General features: G+C 52.1%; 2 protein-coding genes across 4 annotated transcripts in view; both read right to left on the bottom strand.

Moving 5' to 3' along the window:
- LOC119827147 (maestro heat-like repeat-containing protein family member 7) overlaps window positions 1–623 on the bottom strand; it is a 32755-nt gene extending 32132 nt beyond the window's left edge. The window contains exon 1 of the mRNA XM_042054028.1: window positions 522–623. Coding sequence (XP_041909962.1) covers window positions 522–623 — 102 coding nt within the window. The remainder of the gene's footprint in view (window positions 1–521) is intronic.
- A 231-nt stretch (window positions 624–854) lies between these two features.
- On the bottom strand, window positions 855–19074 carry Inava (innate immunity activator). Of its 3 annotated transcripts, none has more exons than XM_038349436.1 (10): window positions 18886–19074; window positions 16164–16312; window positions 15407–15531; window positions 14750–14866; window positions 13907–14129; window positions 9712–9765; window positions 8726–8954; window positions 7631–7804; window positions 3802–4486; window positions 855–2517 (listed from the first exon to the last, which is right to left on the bottom strand). In XM_038349436.1, exons 2-10 carry the CDS (start codon window positions 16216–16218, stop codon window positions 2425–2427), a joined length of 1755 nt encoding a protein of 584 aa, XP_038205364.1. In that variant the 5' UTR covers window positions 16219–16312; window positions 18886–19074; the 3' UTR covers window positions 855–2424. The 3 variants fall into 3 exon arrangements, with proteins under 3 accessions (XP_038205364.1, XP_038205362.1, XP_038205363.1); XM_038349434.1 differs by lacking the exon at window positions 18886–19074 and adding an exon at window positions 16783–17094; XM_038349435.1 differs by lacking the exon at window positions 18886–19074 and adding an exon at window positions 16783–17094 and having other exon boundaries at window positions 7631–7801.
- Between the last annotated feature and the right edge of the window lie 1985 nt (window positions 19075–21059).

Below are 21059 nucleotides of genomic sequence, written 5' to 3'. Positions count from 1 at the left end.
ACAGCTAAAAGTTAAATTGATGCTCAGATCTGAGATTAGGATGCCCACAGCTTCTCTCTAGAGGCTCTGGTACTACCTTCCCTCCCCGCCTAGCCCCCAGTATAAAGTAACCCCCAGGCCTAAAGAAGTTAGGCCCTTGAAGGTCAGATGCCCACAGTCCCTAGGGCTGGGCACCCAGGGCAGGGCTGCAGTCACACCTGCATAACCACCTGCCTGCCCCTTTGTGACCTACCTCTTCCTTGACTGTGGACAGGGACAGGCAAAACAGAGACCCCTTTACTTGACACATGCTACCTCAGACTCAGACCACAAGCTTCCCCAGAAACTGGAGTCACAGGGGGCAGTCTGCTCCCAGTTCCTGAGCAACCCAATAGGGCCCAGTGAAAGCTGCTGTCTCCCACCCTCCACCCACCTCCCCGGGCTTTTTGCAGAAACATAGAAGGAGTTATGGACAACCCCTCTTTCACCCAAGGAAAGCCTGTTTTTCCAGCCACAGGAACTGTTTCTCACAAGCCTCTAACCACTGCTTGGCTTGGGCCATTTGACACCAGAGGTAGGCTGTCCCAAAATCTGATCTCTCTGGAGATGACTTCCAAAGCATAGCTCTCAGTCCCTGGAGACATCAAGGAGCTGTGAAGGATTCCTGTTGGTCAAAGAAGCAACTTGGGTCTCCGTCTGCCACCCCACCTGCTCCCTAGAGACATGGCCAGACCGTTGGAAAGGTGAGCCAGACACCCAGGGAGCTGGGCACAGCCTTTGTTAGAAAACTCTACACATACACACAGACACACACACAAAATCCTTCCTCCTCAGCTGGGCCAATCAGACTTTATTGAAGTATTTGGCACAACGTTGCACAGTTTCAGCCCTGCAGCTGCAGGCACCGCCACTGTGCGAACACATGAAATAGCTGTTAGGTAAGACCAATAAGTTAATGCGGAGGGTGTTCAGGCGTGGGGAGGGCCCAGCACTCAGATGTCTCCCAGCTTTGTGACTTAGGATCTAAGGCACTTAGGGATCCAGAGAACACACTGGGAAGGGGCATCTATACACTAAGGAAGGGGCTCAGAAGCCAGACAAACAAAAGCAGGGCAGCCAAACAGTGTGGAGAGTGGAGCTGGGACAACTGTAGGATGCGGTGAGAACACGGGACAGAAATGCCTTGTGCATCTCCTCAAGCTTGCCTTAGCCCCCTAAATTCCTAGCACCGCCCCTCCCCCAACCCCAGTGCAATGGGCCACACTGTTTTCTCTCCAGCAGGGGAAACAGACCATTAGAGTCAGGCATCTGGTGGTAGTCCAGTCCGGAGAGGAACCGGGAGAAGTGCTCAAGTGGAGAAGGCCATACAGACTGACAACTGCCTACCTGGGCATCTGACCCAGCAGCAAAGGACCTTAATTGTACCAGTGGTCTAAGTGTAGGCAGCTTCCTGGCTTGCCTGGTCTTAGGAGCTGGGACAACTCATTCATGTTATCTAAGCCAATCCAGCACCCTATAGGGAGTCATTAATGAACTTCTCCTGGTGTGAACAAACAGGATTTTTCTCAGAGCAGAAGCTGGCTGAGCAGAAAATGGAAGGAGCAGTAACTGCCTCCTCAAACACGCCACAGAAGTGGCACTCAAAAAACGTATTCATATATATATAAAATGTATAAACATGTATACATTTTTTAAGGTGCTGGCTTCTAGGACTATGAAGATTTCAGAGGGCATACTTGCTAACCAGCCTAGCCTCACAATGGCCAGCAGTGGCTGTGAAAGGCGAGGTGTTCTCCACCAACCAGCTCCTGATTAGACAGTCTAGTGTAGCCTCAGACTCCAGGTTCAGTGGTATGGAGACAGAACAGAGGTGGAGGCTGCTAGCAGAGACCTGTAGGGTTGGGAGAACAGCAGGAAGACAAGGCTCCGCCAGGACATAATGACTTTCCTGCCATGGAGTGTGCATCACAGAGCACATAAAAGGGAGAGGAGAATCCTGCCCAGCATATGGTACCCAGAGATCTGGGAACAAGGGAAGAGTCCTTGTTAGGTGTGTACCACATCCCACCTCCCACGGTTGGAACCAGCAGCTACCTCAGGAAGAAGGCACAGAGCATCGGGGGAATCCCAAGGGGCCTCTAGGCCACTTGGACTGCATAAGAAGATAAATGTTGCAATCAGCCCAGCAAGTTCTTAAGTCCAAAAGGCCAGACTCCGGGGATAAAGTATAATCATATTATAGGAACCGCGAGGACAAATCACAGATATAAATCCTCAGGTCAGGGCTTCTGGAAAACGCTCATGTAAAAAACAAAAGCTTCAGCTCTGAGTCATCGGCCGGCGATGAGGGTAGGAGAGCCGAAAGAAGCACTTAGGGGTGAGGGGTGTCAACCCCAGCTCCAATATGAAAGTCTTTTCCAGCTGTGGCCAGGGCTTTCAACATAGTTACACCTGGCTGATGATCTCGCCATTCTCAGGCACAAAGACTTGCACCGGAGCCCCATCTGGTGACCTCCGGAGTACACACACTGGGGGCACCTGTCACAGGGAGAAAGGAGAGGCGGATGAGCAAACTAGGCAGACATGTCAGCACTGAGAACACACTCACACCTTTCTTCTTGCTTTAAAGCATAGAGCACCACAGACCAAGCCCCAGTGGTCTGCTCGCGCCGTCCCCAAGAATGATGCTCCCAGGTGCCACCCCACCCCCCACATCTGTTTACCACTCCAGGTTCTTTGGGGTGTGACGGGCACCCTGACCTTCTTCCCCACCTTTCCTGGACTCATGTCTCATCACCGTCCCTGTCTGACAAGTTGGGATGGGCCAAGCCTAGACCAAAGACAGGTCCGAGCTCGCAGGAAGAGAAAAGCATGTCAGCTGGAAGGGTGTTCAGCCTGGGACTGGGCCAGGGTGCTGCCCAGCCAGGGATGGCAGCTGCAACAGCCCAAAGAACCAGGGGGGAGGGGGGAGATGATGCAGCTGGGCTGCTGGGAATCTGGGGTCTCAAAGAAGCAGCTTGTTGGTAACTTCTAGAGCGTGTCCCCTGCATAGCCTTCTGAATCAGGAAGGGAAAAGAAAGAGAGGATTCATGCCTGCTATCCTCGCTCTTAAGAATGAAGAAATGGGTCTCACAGAAACCAAGGTTGCATCCCTACCCAAAGTCAGTGTTCTTAAGCCTAAATAGTACCACTGCACCCTACCTTCCGGCCTCTGGGAACCTGGATGACATTACCTCTCACTCAGCACTCTTGTACATTGATCTAGTCATTTTAGGTGCTTATTCGCCCTATGAGAGGAGTCACTTACAATGCCTGTCTTTTAGAGGGGGAGAAATAGAAGCCTGCAAGTTAAGTAACCCACAGGAGCATATAACATAACAAGTGGGGCTGGGATCAGAACCCGGTACTCTAGCTGTTAACCAAGAAACCATTTCAGCTTGGCTGCCCTGAGTTGTTTTCTGCAAACCCGTTTTCCAGATTCTCTCTTTGTCCTGGGCCCTGGAGTCAGGAAATTCCAGGGGTTAATTTGGGTTGCATATTTGGTTACACGGAAGTTTATCTGTTGTGTGGATCATCTGTGAAGCCATTAGGGGGAAATCTCCACAGCTATCTGTGTGGATGATCTTTACAGGGCCACACTGGTATGTGCTCTTGCATGAGACACTAGACACAGCAGGCACAAGTAAGAGACACCCCTAGGGAGGTCAGAAGTGCTTTCTAAAGCCAAAAGAATACACTCTTTCTTTAGCCTAATTTTCTCACTTAGGGATTACTTGGCCAGTAGTCTGCTGATCTAATGTCTTCCCCCAGGGGATGCTCGACCTGTGTCCGGGGTCCTGAGGCCCGCCCGAAGCTCTCCCTCCCGGGAGGCAGGCTCCTAACGCGGAAAGCCCCTTGGCGGTCGAGTGAGTGGGGGCGGCTGCTCCGGAGACGTGCCCGCTCATGCCACCACTTGAGCTCCTCGGAGACGGCTGCCTTGCTGAGTCCCCTGCCCGCAGGACTGTCCTTCAATGAGGGTGTGCGCACGATGCGGCTGTGGGAGGGCACCAGCCGCTGGTAGCGCAGGGGAGCGCCCTCCTCATCGTAGGCAGCACTTAGGGCTGCACGACACAGCTCCCACTCGCCCGGTGGCAGGTGGCCCTCGGCCACCATCACGTAGCGCCCCGTTGGGAAGTATCCAGCGGGCAGCAGAAGTTTAGGGTAGTGAGTGGCCAGCTCTCTGCCATAGGCTGGGCCCCAGGCCCCATGATGGCGAGGAGGTTCAGGGGGACCGAGGGGCCGCAGAAAGGAAATGTCTGGGCTGCTGCTGCCCGGTGAGGTGGGGTGGGAGATGCTGGAGACGTCAGAGCCGCTGTCTTCAGAGCAAGAGTGACAGGCAGGGTGTGGCAGCGGGGGCTTGCTGGGCGTGAAGCAGGAGTCCGGCACAGTCACCGTGTAATGAGTGGGGCGGCGGCGGGGAAAGGCACTGCGACCTCGGCCCTCTGCACCTGATCGGAAGGAGTCCATCCTGAAGAGGAAAGCAGGAAAGCTCTGAGTGGGGGGAGGAGCCACACTGTCATGATAAGTTATGACTTTGGAGGCCAGGGTTCTATTCCAAAGCAATGAGCGTGTGCTAGGCTTACTCTGGTCAGACCTCTTCAGTCTTGTGCTTATATGCAGAGGCAACACATTCCCTCCCAGCATGCTCTATTGCTATCTGCTCCTGCTCCATTCATGCCCAAGTGATTTTCCTTCTAGCCCTTTCCACATCACGATAAACTGAATCCATGGGTGCTGGCATGAGTCACAAAACCCAGGTCACAAGTCCCTTGCATAAAATGGGTAAGCGTTACATACAATACATCCTGTGGACTTTAAACCATCTCTGGAGTTCTTAATGCGGTGCGAAGGCCATGTAACTAGTTCACGTACTGTACTATTTAGGAATAGTGACGAGAATCTGCAGAACAGGGAATGTGGCTCAGAGGTAAGAATACTTGCTTAGCTTGCATAAAGTCCTAGGTTCAATGCCCAGTCTTGCAATGGGAATTTGTTCCTGTTTGATACATATGTGATTTTTAAAAGGATTTTGGTTTCTCAGTCGATTCGAACCACAGATAAGAAGGCCGACATTCTGCGATAACCATGTCACATTTCCCAGGCAGCTAGGGTACACTCTGCTCAGTAACATTTCGTTCAGACTCTGTCTGCTTAGACATCATCAAGCATCTAACTTCAATGTGAAAAGTTTTCATGTGTTCCAAACACATGCGTGCAGGGTGGGATCATGGAGGGCTACAATCTAGTCCCTGTCTGCTTATATACTGGGCACGGGGCAGGGTTCCCTTTGAAATTTCTGTACAAAGACATTGTTTATAAAATGACCTTGGTGGTAGTGACAGTATAAAACCAGCTTTACTTCGGGGCCATTGCATCTGTCTAAGGCTACCTGATGGGCAGCCTGAAGAGGCTTTGGTGGTACCAGGTAGGCGTGGCTAGCACCACTTTTCATAGCTCATTGACTGAAACTACTACTACCAGGTAGTAGGAGCTTGGAAAGAAACATACGGTTGATTTTCATTATTCATAGGCTTAGTATTTGCCAATTCACCTATTTGCTAAAATTGATTCCAAAGTCAATATGCGCAGCGTTTTGCAATGGCTAATCTTGTCCACTTGACAGGATCTAGAATCACCTACGAGACAAACCTCTGGATACATCTGTGAGGAGTTTCTACACTGGGTTAGCTGAAGTGAGAAGACCACCCTAAATATGGATGGCACCTTTCCATGGGCTAGGGTCCTGGACAGGATTAAAAGGACTGAGAGTTGCTGAGCCTGGTGGCACACACCTCTGATCCCAGCACTCAGGAGGCAGAGGCAAGTGGATCTCCAAATTCAAGGCTAACCAGGTCTACAGAGTGAGTTCCAGGGCAGTCATGACTACACAGAGAAACTCTCCTTGAAAAACAAAAACAAAACAAAGGAACTCAGAATAAGCTGGGAAGCAGCATTCATCTCTCTCTGCTTCCTGACCACAGATGCACTGAGTTACCTCATCCTCCTGCCGCCATGCCTTCCCTACATGGTGGACAGCACCTCCAACTGTGATCCAAAGCAAAACCACCTTCCTTGAGTTGCTTTGTCTGGTATTTTTATCCCAGCATCGCAGGAGAAAAGTAACTAACACATAGTCGTGATTGCTTGGGGCAGCAAAGGACTCAGATTGCTTTCAGAACATATCTCCAGCAGAGGTTGACCAAGGGGAGGCTGAGGCAGGAGGATGGTGGATTGCAGGCCAGGCTAGACTACACAGGGAAATCTTGTCTACCAACAAACAACAATAACAAAACACAGCTGGGGTACATAGAAAGCTTCTCCATCACTCACGAGGCCTGGCTTCCTTCGCCAGCTCTGCCCCACACTGAAATAGAACTAAATAGAAAGTTGAATGTGTGGCCTTCATACTTCATCCTTCGGACTTCCTGTGGTATTACTTAGTGTATGGGGGAGGGAAGGTGACTTTATTATTTTTTGTTTGCTTGCTTTTTTGTTTTGTTTTGTTTTTGTTTATTGAGACAGGTTTGGTGTAGCTTTGGAACCTGTCCTGGAACTCGCTCTGTCAACCAGACTGGCCTCGAGCTCACAGAGATCTGCCTCCCAAGTGCTTGGATAAAAGGCGTGTACCACCACCGCCCAGCTTGCTTGCTTGTTTCGAGAAAGGGTCTCTCAGTGTAGTCATGGCTGTCCTGAACCTTGTTCTATAGACCAGGCTGGCCTGGAACCCACCTGCCTCTGCCTCTCAAGTGATGGGAGGCACCACACCTGACTACTTTATATTTAAAATGGCCCCACAAGTGATGCTGAACTGCTCCCTGCAGTTTTGAAGCACAAGAACACTGAACCGTCCTGTAGAGAAAATAAGACTGCTAGATCAACTTCATTCAGGCTAACTTACAGTGTCATTTGGCAAGAGTCCAGTGTTAATGAAGCCGCAGATATATTAAGTGTCCTTAAACAGAAACTGTCCTTAAACAGAAACTCATGTTCAACAAGGACATATGCACTACTGAGTTAACGAGCAACACTGTCACCAAAATCTGTATTTCTTTAAGACAGAGGTTCTCAACCTTCCTAATACTGCAACCCTTTAACAGTTCCTCATGTTGTGGTGACCCCCAACAAAATTGCTTTCGTTGCTACTTCGCAACTAAGTTTGCTACTGTTATGAAATGTAAATATCTGTGTTTTCAGATGGTCTTAGGTGACACCCATGAAAGGGTGGTTCCACCCCCAAAGGGGTTGCGACCCACAGGTTGAGAACCTCTGCTATTGTGTGTTTACAGCCATGCTGTAGACCATGACTACCGTGAATAACGAGAACCAACTGTGCATCGACTGGAAAAGTATGCTTTGTCGGCGACCAACAGTAAGCCAATATTCGCCAGTGTGTGAAAACGGGGAGAGGCTGGGAACCTTGAGTCAAGGAATCCTCCTTTGTGGATGAAATGCTTTTGCACTCTACCTCCTCAGAGAGACGCTCCCGAGGGACGCACAGGAGCACCCAAGGTGCTAGCCGTGTGTCACCCAGGGTGTCTCAGCCATATCTGCGTGTTTGCGTAGCTGGGGATGGGAATGGGTGGTCCCTGCACCCCTAATGTAGCCTTCTTACCTCAGAGACTGCGACTGGCCCCTCCTGCCCTGCATCTCAGGGGTAGCTGGGGCACTGGTGCGGCCCTGCCGTTGGCCAGGAACATTTCGGATGGGGACCACGTGGTAGGAGGCAGGGTCTAGCAGCCACAGGCTGGAGGTGCTGGGCTGCTCCTGAGGAGTAGTGGCTGGACTGCTGCAAAGCAATAGGGGATGTCAGTGACCACAGTGGCACTCCACCTTCCTAATGCTGTGACCCTTTAACACAGTTCTTCAAGTTGTGGTGACCCCCCAAACCATAAAATTATTTTTGTTGCTACTTTATAACTATAATTTCACTACTATTGTGAATTATAACGTAAATATCTGTGTTTTCTAATGGTCTTAGATAACCCTTGTGAAAGGGTCTTTCCCTCAGGGCCAGGACCCACAGGTTGAGAACCTCTAATTTGAAGGCTCACAGGGCTGGGGCCTCAATGGGAGTGGTACAAAGTGTCAGCACCCCAAAAGGCTACCAGTTCTCACACCTCTGGCATCACCTAGCTAATAAGAGGGAGCACTTGGGCATTCCCCATCCACAGCCCCAGTCAGGACCACCCTAGTGACCACCTGCACATTCTCCATCCACAGCCCCAGACGGGGCCACCCTAGTGACCACCTGCACATCCCCATCCACATCCCCAGACGGGGCCACCCTAGTGACCACCTGCACATTCTCCATCCACAGCCCCAGACGGGGCCACCTTAGTGACCACCTGCACATTCCCCATCCACAGCCCCAGATGGGGACACCCTAGTGACCACCTGCACATCCCCAGATGGGGCCAGCCTAGTGACCACCTGCACATTCTCCATCCACAGCCCCAGTCAGGACCACCCTAGTGACCACCTGCACATCCCCATCCACATCCCCAGACGGGGCCACCCTAGTGACCACCTGCACATTCTCCATCCACAGCCCCAGTCAGGACCACCCTAGTGACCACCTGCACATCCCCATCCACAGCCCCAGACGGGGCCACCCTAGTGACCACCTGCACATCCCCATCCACATCCCCAGACAGGGCCACCCTAGCACTCTCCATCATCTGCCCCCTGCCTTCCTCCCCAGCCTGACCTGGACTCGCTACTGAGCTCAGAAGACTTCCTGGGCTTCTCATAGGGGTGATCCAGGCTGGTCTCCTTCCATGGACTGTTTTGGATGGGGGCCCGTTCTAGGCCGCCAGACTCAGGTCCTGTTGGCTGCAGGCCCTCAAGGCTCTGGGGTGGGAGAGGCCGCGAAGGTGGTGCCGGTGCTGGTGCCGGTGCTGGGGACTCTGGGGGAGGTTTTGGTGCTTTGGAATCTTCTGCAAGGGTAGAAGAAAAGGCAGAGGCTGGGGAAAACCGGCTCAGCAAGAACCTCCACAGCCCAGGGTTTGCTCTCCCTCCTCGATGCCTTGACCTACTGCTCTAGGCCACAGCCCCAATCCCAGATAAGAAACGCTGTTTTCTTCTCCCTTGGGACTCCTTCCCCCCTCCCCCAGTCCTGTTTTAATTTTACACCTGCTTCCTTGCTCATTCTCTCTGCTCCACTTTCCAGCACTTGCTCACGGTGCCTGTCTGCAGCTACCTACTTTTCTTGTTCCTGCCTCACCTAGGCGCCCTGTTTCCTTATTGGCCTGGGCACACCCTGGGCACGCCCTGGGCACGCCTGCCTCGCCTTCTTAGTCCACTTTGACCCTCAATGCTCTCAGTCTTTTTAAACACGATCCTTAATCCACAGTCTTGTACGTCCTCTCCAGCGTCACCTTCCTTTCAACCACAGCAATGATTTTGAGTAGTCCATTCACTGGCTCTAACTGGCTCTGAAACATAGCCTCTGAGCGAAGCAGGGACACCAGGGTTAATGGGACAGGCTAGAGATCATCGTTCCCTTCCTCATCAAAAGGACCCATTGAAAGAAGAGCTCAGCACATCCCCCACCCTCAGCCAGGCATGAGCCTGGACACACAGCAACTGATATCAGATCCGGGGCAGACCCTAAGCTGGTGCCCCTGCCTTCATCAGCATCCTCAACTTTCCAGTCCCGCTGAGGTGCAAAACCCCACAGCTTTGGCATCTCACCTTCCTCTAGAAGTAGCCCATCAGACAGGGAGCTGTCATCCGAAGCACTGAGCTCTGCAACAATCAAAGGGGAGGACAGGGAAAAGAGGCAATGAGCCCAGAGTTAAGCTGCCCAATTCCTCTGCCAGGACAGCGGCTGAATTCCCCCAGGAAATACCCACTACATGCTAAACCATGTACTCAGAACTTATTACTTATTAGAGGTAAAAAGGGGTTCACAAATTAAGGACTGGGAGACAGAAAAAGTGATTTTAATTTTCCTCTATCCTGAACTACCCAGCCCTGAATAAGACATTTCAAGGCTCTGGACTACAGACTTCCCATCAGCCAACAAGGACTTTCTGGTAATAAGGAGAAAGACCGAGAGCCACTTTAGAATGCTTTTAGGATGCAGAGTATTTTGCTAGGGTGTCTACAATCTTCAAATATCCCAAATGCAACTCATCTCCAGGGTCTCAAACATAAGAATTCCTGTAGTACCCACAAGAGCAGTGGGGGTGAGAGTCTGGGCTGTGGGGACTATGGGGCCCTAAGAAGAGTGGCCTGCTAGTGCCCTGCCAGTCACCTGAGGGAACTGGAGCCCGGCAGTGCCATGTGAAATACAGCTGTCACTCAGGACATGGGGTGGGGGAGGGGGGCCCTATTTTTCTTTTGCCCCTGAACAGATGTGATGCTCTGGAGTTTGAGGCTAACTCTGGGTGACTCAGATGGAACCCAGAAAGCGTTTTCAACTGTTTGAGAACAGAGATGAAAAAACATTAATAATAGCTAATATTAATGAGCTACTGTGCCAATCCTTTCCTAAATATCTCGCCTACGCTAATTCATGTAAAACCCCTAACAACTGAGGTAGATACCATCATCTCCATGTAACTGGGGAAACTGAGTCTTAGCCCAGGCAAGGAGATTTGGGTCAATCCACCAAAAAGGCTGCTGAGGAAGAATTCACACCTGACCGGTCTAGATAGAGGCTGTGCTCCGAGTAAGGCACATCCCTTGATTAGCTCTCCTGTCAGCCAGTAGAGGTTGTTACCAGAAAGTTCTAAGTGGAACAAATAGTCTCAACCATCTTAAAATCGTTTGTTAAAAAGGCTGGTACACTTCATCCCACAGACCAAATCCAGTCTGTGGGCAGGGCTGCACCGGTGAGGCCGTATTGAGACGCAGCTCCAGAGTCGTGATGTCTGGCTGCCTCAGCACCAACAAGGCAGAGTTAGTTGTGATAAGGGATGGTATAACCCACAAAGTCTAAAATATTTGCTCTCCAGGTCTTTGTGGAGAAAATTGCCAATCTCTGATCTATAACTAAAGCCAAAGACAAATTACACCTATAGCAATTCTTATCGTCTGTGGCTTTGTGACTAGGCTGCCGAGTAGCTAGCCAAGGCTTTGCATAGCTCACAGTTAACCTTTACTTTGGGGTGCAATGACGAGAAGCCCTCTTGTTGAATTCTTCTGGTTCTTTGTTTGGTGTCTTTTACAAAAAACTTTAAGGGCAATTTTATTTTTTTGCAAATGTCAAGTTGAAGAAATTATCCAAGTGTTATTCTCACGGCCCACTAGTGCAATGTGGGTTTAAATCATAGGTGTTGGTCAGGGCGGAAAGGTCTGGGAAGACATCATTCCCTGTCACCTCCAATCCTCATAGAACCAGGACTGTTGGTTTTGTAGGTAAAAGGATACATTGCTGTGAGGAGTTCTGGAGACACGTGGCTTTGCAGGGTGGAAGCTGGGAGGATAAGCTGCCAAACACAGTGGCTCCTGAGATGCCCACTGTCTCCACCCTGTCCCAGTTTGGTCCTGGCTCACCCCTGTCCTGCTCTCTTACCTACCATGACTTCCCCCGTAGCCATGACAGAATACCCCAGGCAGAGACAGAACCATGAAACCATACTTACTAAGCTACACTGCACAACAAATCAAACCAGACTACGAGACTACGCTAACTCAAATGAAAAATTCAGTTCCTCAGTCACACAGGGCACAGTCCAAATGTCCAGGAGCTACGTGCAGCAGGCAGTCACCATGCTGGCCAGCACAGTGTTTCCATCGTTGAGTCCCTATTAGATAGTGTTGATTGACACTGTCAATCAACAAGTACATACTGAGCACCCATTGCATGAGGAGTCCAGGGGGTGGTTCTTGGCTTGCTCATAGTAAAAATTAGCTCAACGCCTGGCCGCTCCTTGCCACCTGCAGAGAACTAATTACCCTCACCTGGCTAATTACTTTCTCAAATTGAATAACCCTTGTGTGCAAAGGGGGTGGTGGGTGGGGTTTCGTTTTCTTTCTTTCTTTTTTTTTTTTTTTTTTTGGTCTGTTTGCTTATTTTTCCTTCCAAATTGAAAACACCCTCTAGCCTCAAACTAATTATTAATCTCTTTCGACTTCCTCCTTTCCAGGTGAGCACAAGGGACGGAGGAGCCACGAAACAGGAATGGTTAGTCCAGAACCACTTCCTTCTGCACTCCTAAATCAGGACACTAGAACCCAGAACCTCGGGCCTGTCTGGAGGGCAGGGTCTGCGCTGGAGCCAAACGAGGCACTGTCTGTGCCAGGTGTTTCCTCTGCACACCTCTATCTTCCCTGGGCTAAAGGCCCTGAGAACCTCAGCTGCTCGCCTCCTACACAGGGTTAAGCCAAAGCCCTAGGCACGTCCTGGCCTGCTTCCCCACTTCCGACAAGGAGTGTCATCAGTCTCAATGGCAGCGGCAGTGACACCATCCCCCCATCCCCCAGCAAAGTCCCCCTCTGAGCACAAGTGCCTAGCCATGGCAGCACCTACGGGCAAAGGAGCTTCCAAACAGTACACGCAGGAGAGGGACCAGAAGGGCTGAGACCCACTGGGACAGGACGCATCTCATCATTAATGGCTCCTTCAAGTACAGAGGTGGCCCTTGGGGATCACTACACTACATCTGGTATCTTTCCCATTCCCAGGGCCTGTGGGAAATGGAGACCGAACAGAGGGTGCCCTTTTTCTCAGAGCCTTGGGAAGAGAGAGTGGTGTCCTGAACTGGGACCAGACCCATTGGAGGCCCTGGCTCAGTCTAATGCACTTCTGGGTTTCTTGGTCAGCCATGACATAGAAGAACATTGTTCTTTGCCATCTACTCCAGGTTTCCAAGGGTGACCTGGCTGGCGTCTGTTCACACACTTCTCAACTAGTCGCAGCTGCCAAAAGCAATGCCTACCCGAGGCATGGAGCGTGGGGATCAGGAAGGACCTGCAGGCTTCTAATGTGTGTCCAGTCAGGAAAGAGAACAGCTGGGCGAGAACCCAGCTGATGTGTGGCGACGGACACAGGGGCGCGAGGGAGGCTATTGCTCCATGGGCTCTGATTCAAGGTTACAGTGAACAGACCAGCAGCTTGTCCCTAACACCGCCTCCTTAAGATGCGGCCGGGGCCAGGCCAAGAGATTTCTGGGAGCAGGGCTGAACCAGGAGTGAAATGGAGGTTACAAGTCCGGACCTGACAAGCCGGATTTGGGTCAGGGCAAAGGAAAACAGTCCCACCTCAGGGCTCAAAAGCTCACCAAACTGGACACACTGAGGTCATTTTTGGCTGGCTCTGGTTCTGAGGTGCCCCACAGCCTCATCTCTGGATCGGGGCTCAGGCACTAAGCCACAAGAATGGTTCAGCAGAGATGTGAAAATCAGGACTCCTGACCACGGCAGTTGTAGACACTGAAAGCACTTTGAGGGTACAACTGGACTTCAGCCTAAACACCCTAGCAGGAGGCACTGAACCCATCAGCAATTGGCTACCCACAGTCACAGTCAATCCCTAAAGCTGCCTAACTCGGGCTAGAGGAAAGCGCACCACTGTAGAACCTTCGGTTTACTGAACTTTGCCCTGAAGGTAATATTCCAGATTGAATAAACCCTTGGGTTATGATCAAGCAGAGAAACGCCTTCTGTCTATAAAGTTTTGTAAAAGTGGGGTACTATAAGGGAGATGCAGAAAAAGGAAATGGATGGAGAAGGTCTCTCAGGGAGGAGATGCCTTGGTGGGGTACATAGGTAAGGACGGAGCCTCCGTGGGCCCAGGAAAGAGTACCCTGACGGTGCGCTGCATACTAATGTGAAACATGAACACAGGCAGTAGCCAAAAGCATAATGCAAAATGGAGTACAGGGCTGCGTTGTGAGAGGCCTGCACAGCTCACGAGAGCAGCTCAGGAGAGCGGGCTCACCTCTGCCCAGGGAGGGCACAGTGGTGGGAGGGGGCTCGCTGTTCCGCCGCCGATCACCCAGCCGGCGCTCAAGCTCCCTCAGTTTCTTCTCCTCTTGCAGAGCCGCGTGCTTCCGCTGCCTGCGAGCCTGTCTGCTGAGGTTCTCCTCGGCACACAACCTTCGAGCCGCCTCGGTGATCTGAAGCTGCAGAGCCAACTGGCGCTCCAGGCTGCTTAGGGGGTCCTGGGGAAGGGGGGTTGGGAGTGAGGGCCAAGAAGAGTCCTTGGCGCTAGGGGGAACAGAAGACTCCAGGTGGCTCTGACCCGGTGGTGAGCAGGCAGCAGTATCCAGGGACACACAGCAAAGGGTGGAGCGGAGGGAAGGGCTCAAAGTCAACTTGTCAATTGTGAGAGTCCCACCCCAGGTACCTGCTGTGCAGGGCTGGGAGAGGACTTAAATGGGACACTTTCCTTCCTGACCCCAAAGAATCAAGCATGCCAACTCATGGGAATCTAAGGAGAAGATCACCTAAGACCAGAGCCACCCCTCCTCCTACCTAGGCTGAGAAAGGCCGGACCTCATGCTACACCAAACTCCTTGGCAAAAGCTTCTTCGTGGTGGTTATTGGTATTCTTAATCCTCTGCCCACTAGGGACAAGCCCAGTATCTTCCCTTGAGCTCAGCTCCCCAGCAGCTGAGATGGCATGCTTACTCAGAGCCATCTGGGCTACTCATGAGGAGAAGCCCTGGGTTAACACCGTCAGCACCCACCTGGATGGCAGACATTGCCAGAGCACTGGACTGCTTCGGTAGTCGGCCTCTGGGGATGGGGCACAGTGACCATCCCCTCTGACACTCCTCACCTGTCTGTGCAGGGCCCACTCATCCAGCTTGTACGCTGCTCCGATCCTACGCCGGACCTTGGGGGCCTTCTCTCCTGGCTTAAGGGGATATTCTGCTGGCAAAGTACCAGTCAGCTCCTGGGGTTGGGGAGCAGAGTCAAGTCAGGCCCTCACCACGTGCTCCGCCCTCATCCAACCATTTAAACTTGCTGTCTAGTCCCACGCTACATGGGCCTGACATCCCAGAAACCTTAGAGATCACTGGGCAACCTGTGCTCTTGCCCAGCTCATCCCATCATGCCACAGTTGTCTTCTTACTCCCATTCTCCAGCACCCCGCTCTCTCCCCTCTCGCCTTCTCAGCCCATCTGATCACTTCCTCCGGAAGGCAACCCTGACCCAAGGTACAGTTATCAAATGTGCGTTCATCTCTCTGACCTCTCTGCAGCCCCTCATCTCTTCCTCTCCAGTACCTGGACCTCTGCCAGGTCTATTTCCCCTCTACTCAGTGTTCAGGTCAAACCCACATAAGGGAGACTCTAGGCCCAGACCTCAGTCTGATTTCCAATCCCTTCAACAATGTGACTTTCCCCTCAGCCCCAATATCCCAAAGCATAGCTCCAGGGCTCCTGAGATGAACCCTAAGCTTGGAGGGGCAGGGCTTCAGGGGCCTCCTCACCGCCTCCCTCAGGCAGAGCCTACGCAGTTCCTCCAAGCAGGCCTCCAGCCTCGCTTCCAGGGCCCTCTGCTGCTTGCGCACCGCGTTGGTCAGCTCCTTCATTGGTGAAACAGGGCTGTCTGGGCCTGCACGAAGACAAGGGACACCTGCTCAGGACTGCGGAAGCAAGGCATCCCTAGGACACTGTTGACCACTTCCAGGAGTGTGCACTCCCCTACAGTCTCATGCTTGCCCACAAATTACAAGCTAGCTGCTAAGGTCTGTGTCACAACCACAAAACATCCTATCTCCTGGCTGCCCAAAGGTTGGTACCATTATAGTACAAGGGGAGAGCTGTCCCACCAGGTGACCTGTGGGGAGAAGGGGTCATGGGCAGAACTGTGTCTTCCCCCTCGTCTCCTGTCCTCTCTCGAAGCCAGGGCAGTCTAGACCCACAGGCTCACGCTTAGTAGAGAGACAGGACATTAACAGTCATTGGGTAAGAGTTTTTGGCTTCTTAGTTCGTTGCTGCAGCTAAAGTTGGACACAGCAGATCCCTGCTCCAGACAGGACAGAAACTCCCGGCTAGTGCCGTCCAGCAAGGAAAACTACAGTTCCTGGAGGTGCCAGACCATCCAGTCTCCCCCACCCCCCCACTTCCCTTGCCACCTTCTCCTTCTCCAGCCCTTTGAGAGGTTTAGCTTAACTCGCCCAAGGCCTAGGGACTCAGTCTGGAGTCAGCAGGTCCCAGGGCAGGGGAATTTCCTGCGTCACTCACCAGACTGCAGGATGATGCCGCTGTCCGTGTCGCTGACCTCATCCTTGCTCTCCATGATGGCTTTCTGGGGGGGAGGGGCACAGAGGAAGAAGGGGCTGCGCCAGTCCCAGCCTGGGCCAGGATGGGTAGGTTGCCCGGCGGTTTCCCAGCTTTTAAGAGAAAATAACAAGAACACTCTTTGAAGCCGCCTGTGGTTTCAATGCTTGAGGTGGGGAAATGGAAGTGAGGATTGTGTTTCTGGAATGATCTGGGGGTGAGAGGTTTTCTGGGGTGGTAGGGACACTCTTAGGGTAGAGCCTAGCTCCCCCTCACTATGTCTCCTCCGCAGAAAGTCATCTAGGTCCAAAGAGGTTGGCTGAACTGGTGGCTGTACAAGAACAAGAAAGATAACAAAGAGAAGATGAAAAGGCGGGAAGATGGAACAGGATGGCAAAGGGGGGAGATGACAAGTTGTTTTTATGAGGTATAGCCATCCTCACCTCAAGAATATAGGAGGCATGAGGCATGGCCTGCCTACTGCCCTACTGGCTAAAGGCATTGGCAAGAAATGGCTGGGCAGTGAGCACAATGCCAAAGCCAGTCTGGGGCACAAGGACCAGGGCACCTTGCTGTCATTCACCTATAGGTCCGAGGAAGCAGTTCCATGCCAGAGAGTTGTCCTGAATCCCAAGCCACCAGCATAACCTAGGAGACTTCCCCGGGAGGAGTTAACCTGCAGACTCTACACTCCACAGCTAGGCGGGAGGAGTCTATTGGATGGCTGGGAGCTGACTAGAAGTTACCAAGGACGGAAAGGAAAACACTGGCTTCTCTGCCCCCCTGTGACTGGAGAACACCTTGGTGGTTTAGCTACAGCCCAGCACGTCACTCACCCAAACACCTGTGACCTCCCCTTATCTCTTTTCCAAACCCACACCCTCGGTGGGATCCCAGCTGGCCAGGGCTGGCAGCTGTTGGCTAGAGCAGGGGTGGGGAAGGGTGGGTGGAGCCCAGGCGGAGGTCTGGAAGCAGAGGACACCACCTCCTCACTGAGTCAGCCCATTGAGCAAGAGTCCAAAAGTCCTTCGGAGTTTCTGTCTGGAACTTATCCTGCTGCCTCCACAGAGGACAAGGGCTGCAGGGGTGGGGCACAGTGGGAGGCGGGGGGGGGGGGGTGCTTCGTCCCTGCCTGACAGACAACAGAGCAGAATGGTGCTCCTTGGAGAGGGGGTACCACTGTCAGCTAAGCTCCCCAGGTCGGCTGACTGAGCCCGAAAGAGCAGGTGGATAAGGAGAACATTACTAGGTTGTGTAAACAGCACAGCTTATCAGCACACCGTGGGCAGCAATGGTTAAAACCAAGGCCCTGAAATCGGCATGTACTTTGCACTCTGCAATTTCAATCTTCCAAGCAAGACTAAAGAATGAAGGCACGAATAAAAGGAATAAAATTGACGTGGCGCCTTGACGGACGCACTGAAGGGACCGGCCATGTCCTCTAGGACTTCCAGGAAGCTAGGGCAACTGTTAGTTCATGCTGTCTGTTTGTCTCAAACCCTTACTCTTTCTAGCCCAGAGAAGCAGGCAGCTGGGTCTTTCTCCCACCTCAGGGCATCTTCCCACTCTCCCCAGAAGAGGACAAGCAACTAGGAAGCAGGACTCTAGCAGGGCTGGCAGCTGGCACCTGGAGCCTTTTGCTTTGGACAGAGGGAGGGGGTAAGTGGAAGGGGAAGCCATCAATTAGTCACACTTGCTAATTAATTATTAACCACTAAGAAGTTGCCTTGAAAGGTTGAAACACCTCAAGCCCTTCCTCTCAGGGGGGCTGTTGCAGACAAGAGAGGGGTTCGTTCAGAGACTAAGCAGACAAGAGGAGGTTCGTTTGGAGACTAAGGGATGTCTTAGCATATCTTCTCCAGTTTCTCTCTCCTCACGGCTCTGATATACACCATGGACTCAATAGGATGCAGGGTCAGCTCTGGGCTCACTTGCTGCTCCAAGGAGAGCAAAGTGCACAGGTGCAGAGACCTGGGTTCAGCACCCAGTTGTGCAGCTTCGTGAGACAGCCGAGGAGGGTCTCTGGCCTCCGAAGGCCCACTTTTCCTCACAAGGATAATGAAAATCAGACAGGTCTAAGGCCCTTCCCAGCCCCTACGTCTGAATTAGCTTCTGGGCAATACAAGACTGAGAATGACACCCATAGAGACACATAACACAGCTCTCCAATGTGAGGAACCTTCCCCAGAATTCAAAGGGGCAGCACAGGCCCCACCCAGCAGAGCTTGGGCCTAGGCATGGAAGGTCTCGCTTTAGAAAAAGGCAGTTCAGGTAACAACCCCACCCCCAACTCGGGAGTCTCTCTGCCCCCCTGACCCTCCCAGCCAGCCCAGAGCAACACGCCTGCCACCCCAGACAAAGCTAGAGGGAGAAAGATTGTCTTAGAAGGGGAGCGAAGCTCCTACACTTTCAGGGAAGCCACTGGGGACCTCCACATCACAAATGTGTCCCCAAAGCCAGATCCCCTCTGTCCCAGCTCATCTTTGTTGGAAATTTAGGCCTGCTCACAGTGACAGGGTCCCTGTTCCCAAACCCACTAGGAAACCTCCTTTTCTCCTGAACCCAAATATGACCTTAGGTGTAGGGGAATGATAGCCATGTCTAACCAGGGCTCCCTCTATTTCCTGGTCTGCCTACAGCTCAAACCCAGAGACTGGCCTCACCCCTGCCCCACCCCCACTCTCACCTGCTCCAGAGCTCAGTTCAGATCAGGAAAGACTTCTGATCAGGGGTTTGGGGTGCCTTTTGTGCCACCTCGGGGTCTCGCACCTGGTGCTCTAGCTTCCAGCAAGCTCTCCACACGCTGATGGCCCTGACTCTCCCTCTCAACGGGTCCCGCCTGCCTGCTGTCCCTCCCAGGCAGCCGGGCCAGGGGAACCAGGTTACTTGTTACGACTTGAGTCAGAGGGGAGGAGCAGGTGAGCAAGTCCTTCCCTGAACTAATCCGGCTGCTGGCAGTCGCCGGCAGGCAGTTCCTAGGCCTCTGCACTTCCGGGCCGAGGGGAGCAGGGAAAAAGGGGTTCCCCATGAAAGACAACCAGAAGGCAGCAGAATCAGGTTTCCATAGCCACAAAGAACCCGAATACAGTGTGCTGAGCTATGAAATACTTCAGTGCCCTTCTGTCCTGCATGGTTCTAGCCTCCCGTGTATCCCACTTTCTCTTTCTAGAAATTGAAGAATGTTAACCCCCCCCCCAAAAAAAAAACAAGTAAAAAATTCACTGTACACAGACAGCATCATCAGAAAATTTACAGATACAGGGGGTCACTGCTTTCCCTAACATAGCTTCAGTTTTCCCAGATTAGGATTTAAAAGCCTCAAGTTTCGGGCTGAGTTGGGGATTGTGTCAGACACCTGTAGCAACTTGCAGTCCCAACTACTTTGTGATCTGAGGCAGGAGGATCACATGAGTCCATAGACTGAGGACCAGCCTGGGCAAACAGAGCAAGGTACTACATTTTTAAAAAGAGGAGAAAGAGGAAGAGGAGGAGGAAAAGACAGCTGCGAATGTATGGACGGCATTGGCAGAGTACAAGTTTAAAACCCAGCACCTAAAAAAGAAACAAAAGCAAATGAACAAGAAAAGCAGGACAGGATTGCTCCTGCAGACTCTAGGGTGCTAGAGATGGGGGACCACGCTGCTTTCTTTTTATTCCAGCAACATCAAGAGCATCCCATCCCATGTGTAACCGACACGGACCCCAGCAATCCTCTGTGGGGCACTGACCAACAGCCTAGCCATCGCTTACTCCACAGGAGAGCAGCAATCTTTAACCTGTTCTCCAAACGCGGGGAACCAGTCACTACCCTGGAACTTGGTCCCTGCCAAAGTTGGCTTCCAGGCCTCTCAGTCCACTGACCCTCAAGCAAATAAAAACTTTCTTAGTATACAAGACCTGAAGCTGACAGCGGCCTCTTCCCAGAGGCTAGAGATACATTGCAGATTGACTGCATCTTTCAAGCCTTTGTCCCATCACCTTCCATCCTCCACCTCTGCGACCTAGGAACTCAATACGGACCTTCCATCTCCTAGCCCCTAAGGTACCCCTGGTCCTCACTCTCCAAGCCCTAGAGCCTAAGCATCAGAGAAGCTGGCTGTTAAGCATCTCCTGCACAGAGCTGTGTCACAGTCTGCCACCACCCTTCTCTACAACCCCATTCCTTCTAGACACAACCCACCCCCCATACCTTCACATTCCTGTACACGCCCTCTTTCCAAACAATGCTAGCCCTGGACTCCTACAGGCTGACCACCTCCTCTCCTCTCCCCAAGCAGAGGCCGAGGGGCCCTGACAGGGGACAGACCCTCCCCAGCATGGGGAGCATGCTCTCTGAACCTCCTTCCCACCCCCCTAGTCCTCCACAATACTGCAGTCTCTTCCCTTCCCCCAACAGGTTTACGCGCTTGTCCAGTGTCTGCGAGGGGTTGACTCTGGGCTTGAGCTGCCTTGGCCCATCCCCCCAGCTCCAACTGGGGATGGTGGTGAAGTTTCTAGAATCAACTCTGCTTGATTTTCTTAATGTTTAAAATAAAGAGACCAATTATGAAGCCCAATTATACTGAACTGCAGTTCCGAAACCACAAAAACGTAACAACATGTATACTTCATTATTAACATTAAACAAAACCCAGCAACGGGTCATTTCAAGCAACCAATGAATGAAGCTATTTACATATAACTTCAGTGCAGGAGGAAACCGACCTCATGAGAAAGCCACAGTTACTGACGCTGCCCCTGCAGCCTGAGGTGTCAGGTTTGGACCCAGTTAAGAGCTCAGGTAACACCATCTGAATTCAAGGACAAAATTCAAAATCGGGTTAAGGCCTGTACCCACCGGGACATAAATTCCTTAAGCTG

The sequence above is a fragment of the Arvicola amphibius genome, chromosome 12 (genome assembly GCF_903992535.2).
Source record: "Arvicola amphibius chromosome 12, mArvAmp1.2, whole genome shotgun sequence".
Taxonomy (NCBI): Eukaryota; Metazoa; Chordata; class Mammalia; order Rodentia; family Cricetidae; genus Arvicola; species Arvicola amphibius.
This window is presented reverse-complemented; position numbering and strand designations above follow the sequence as displayed.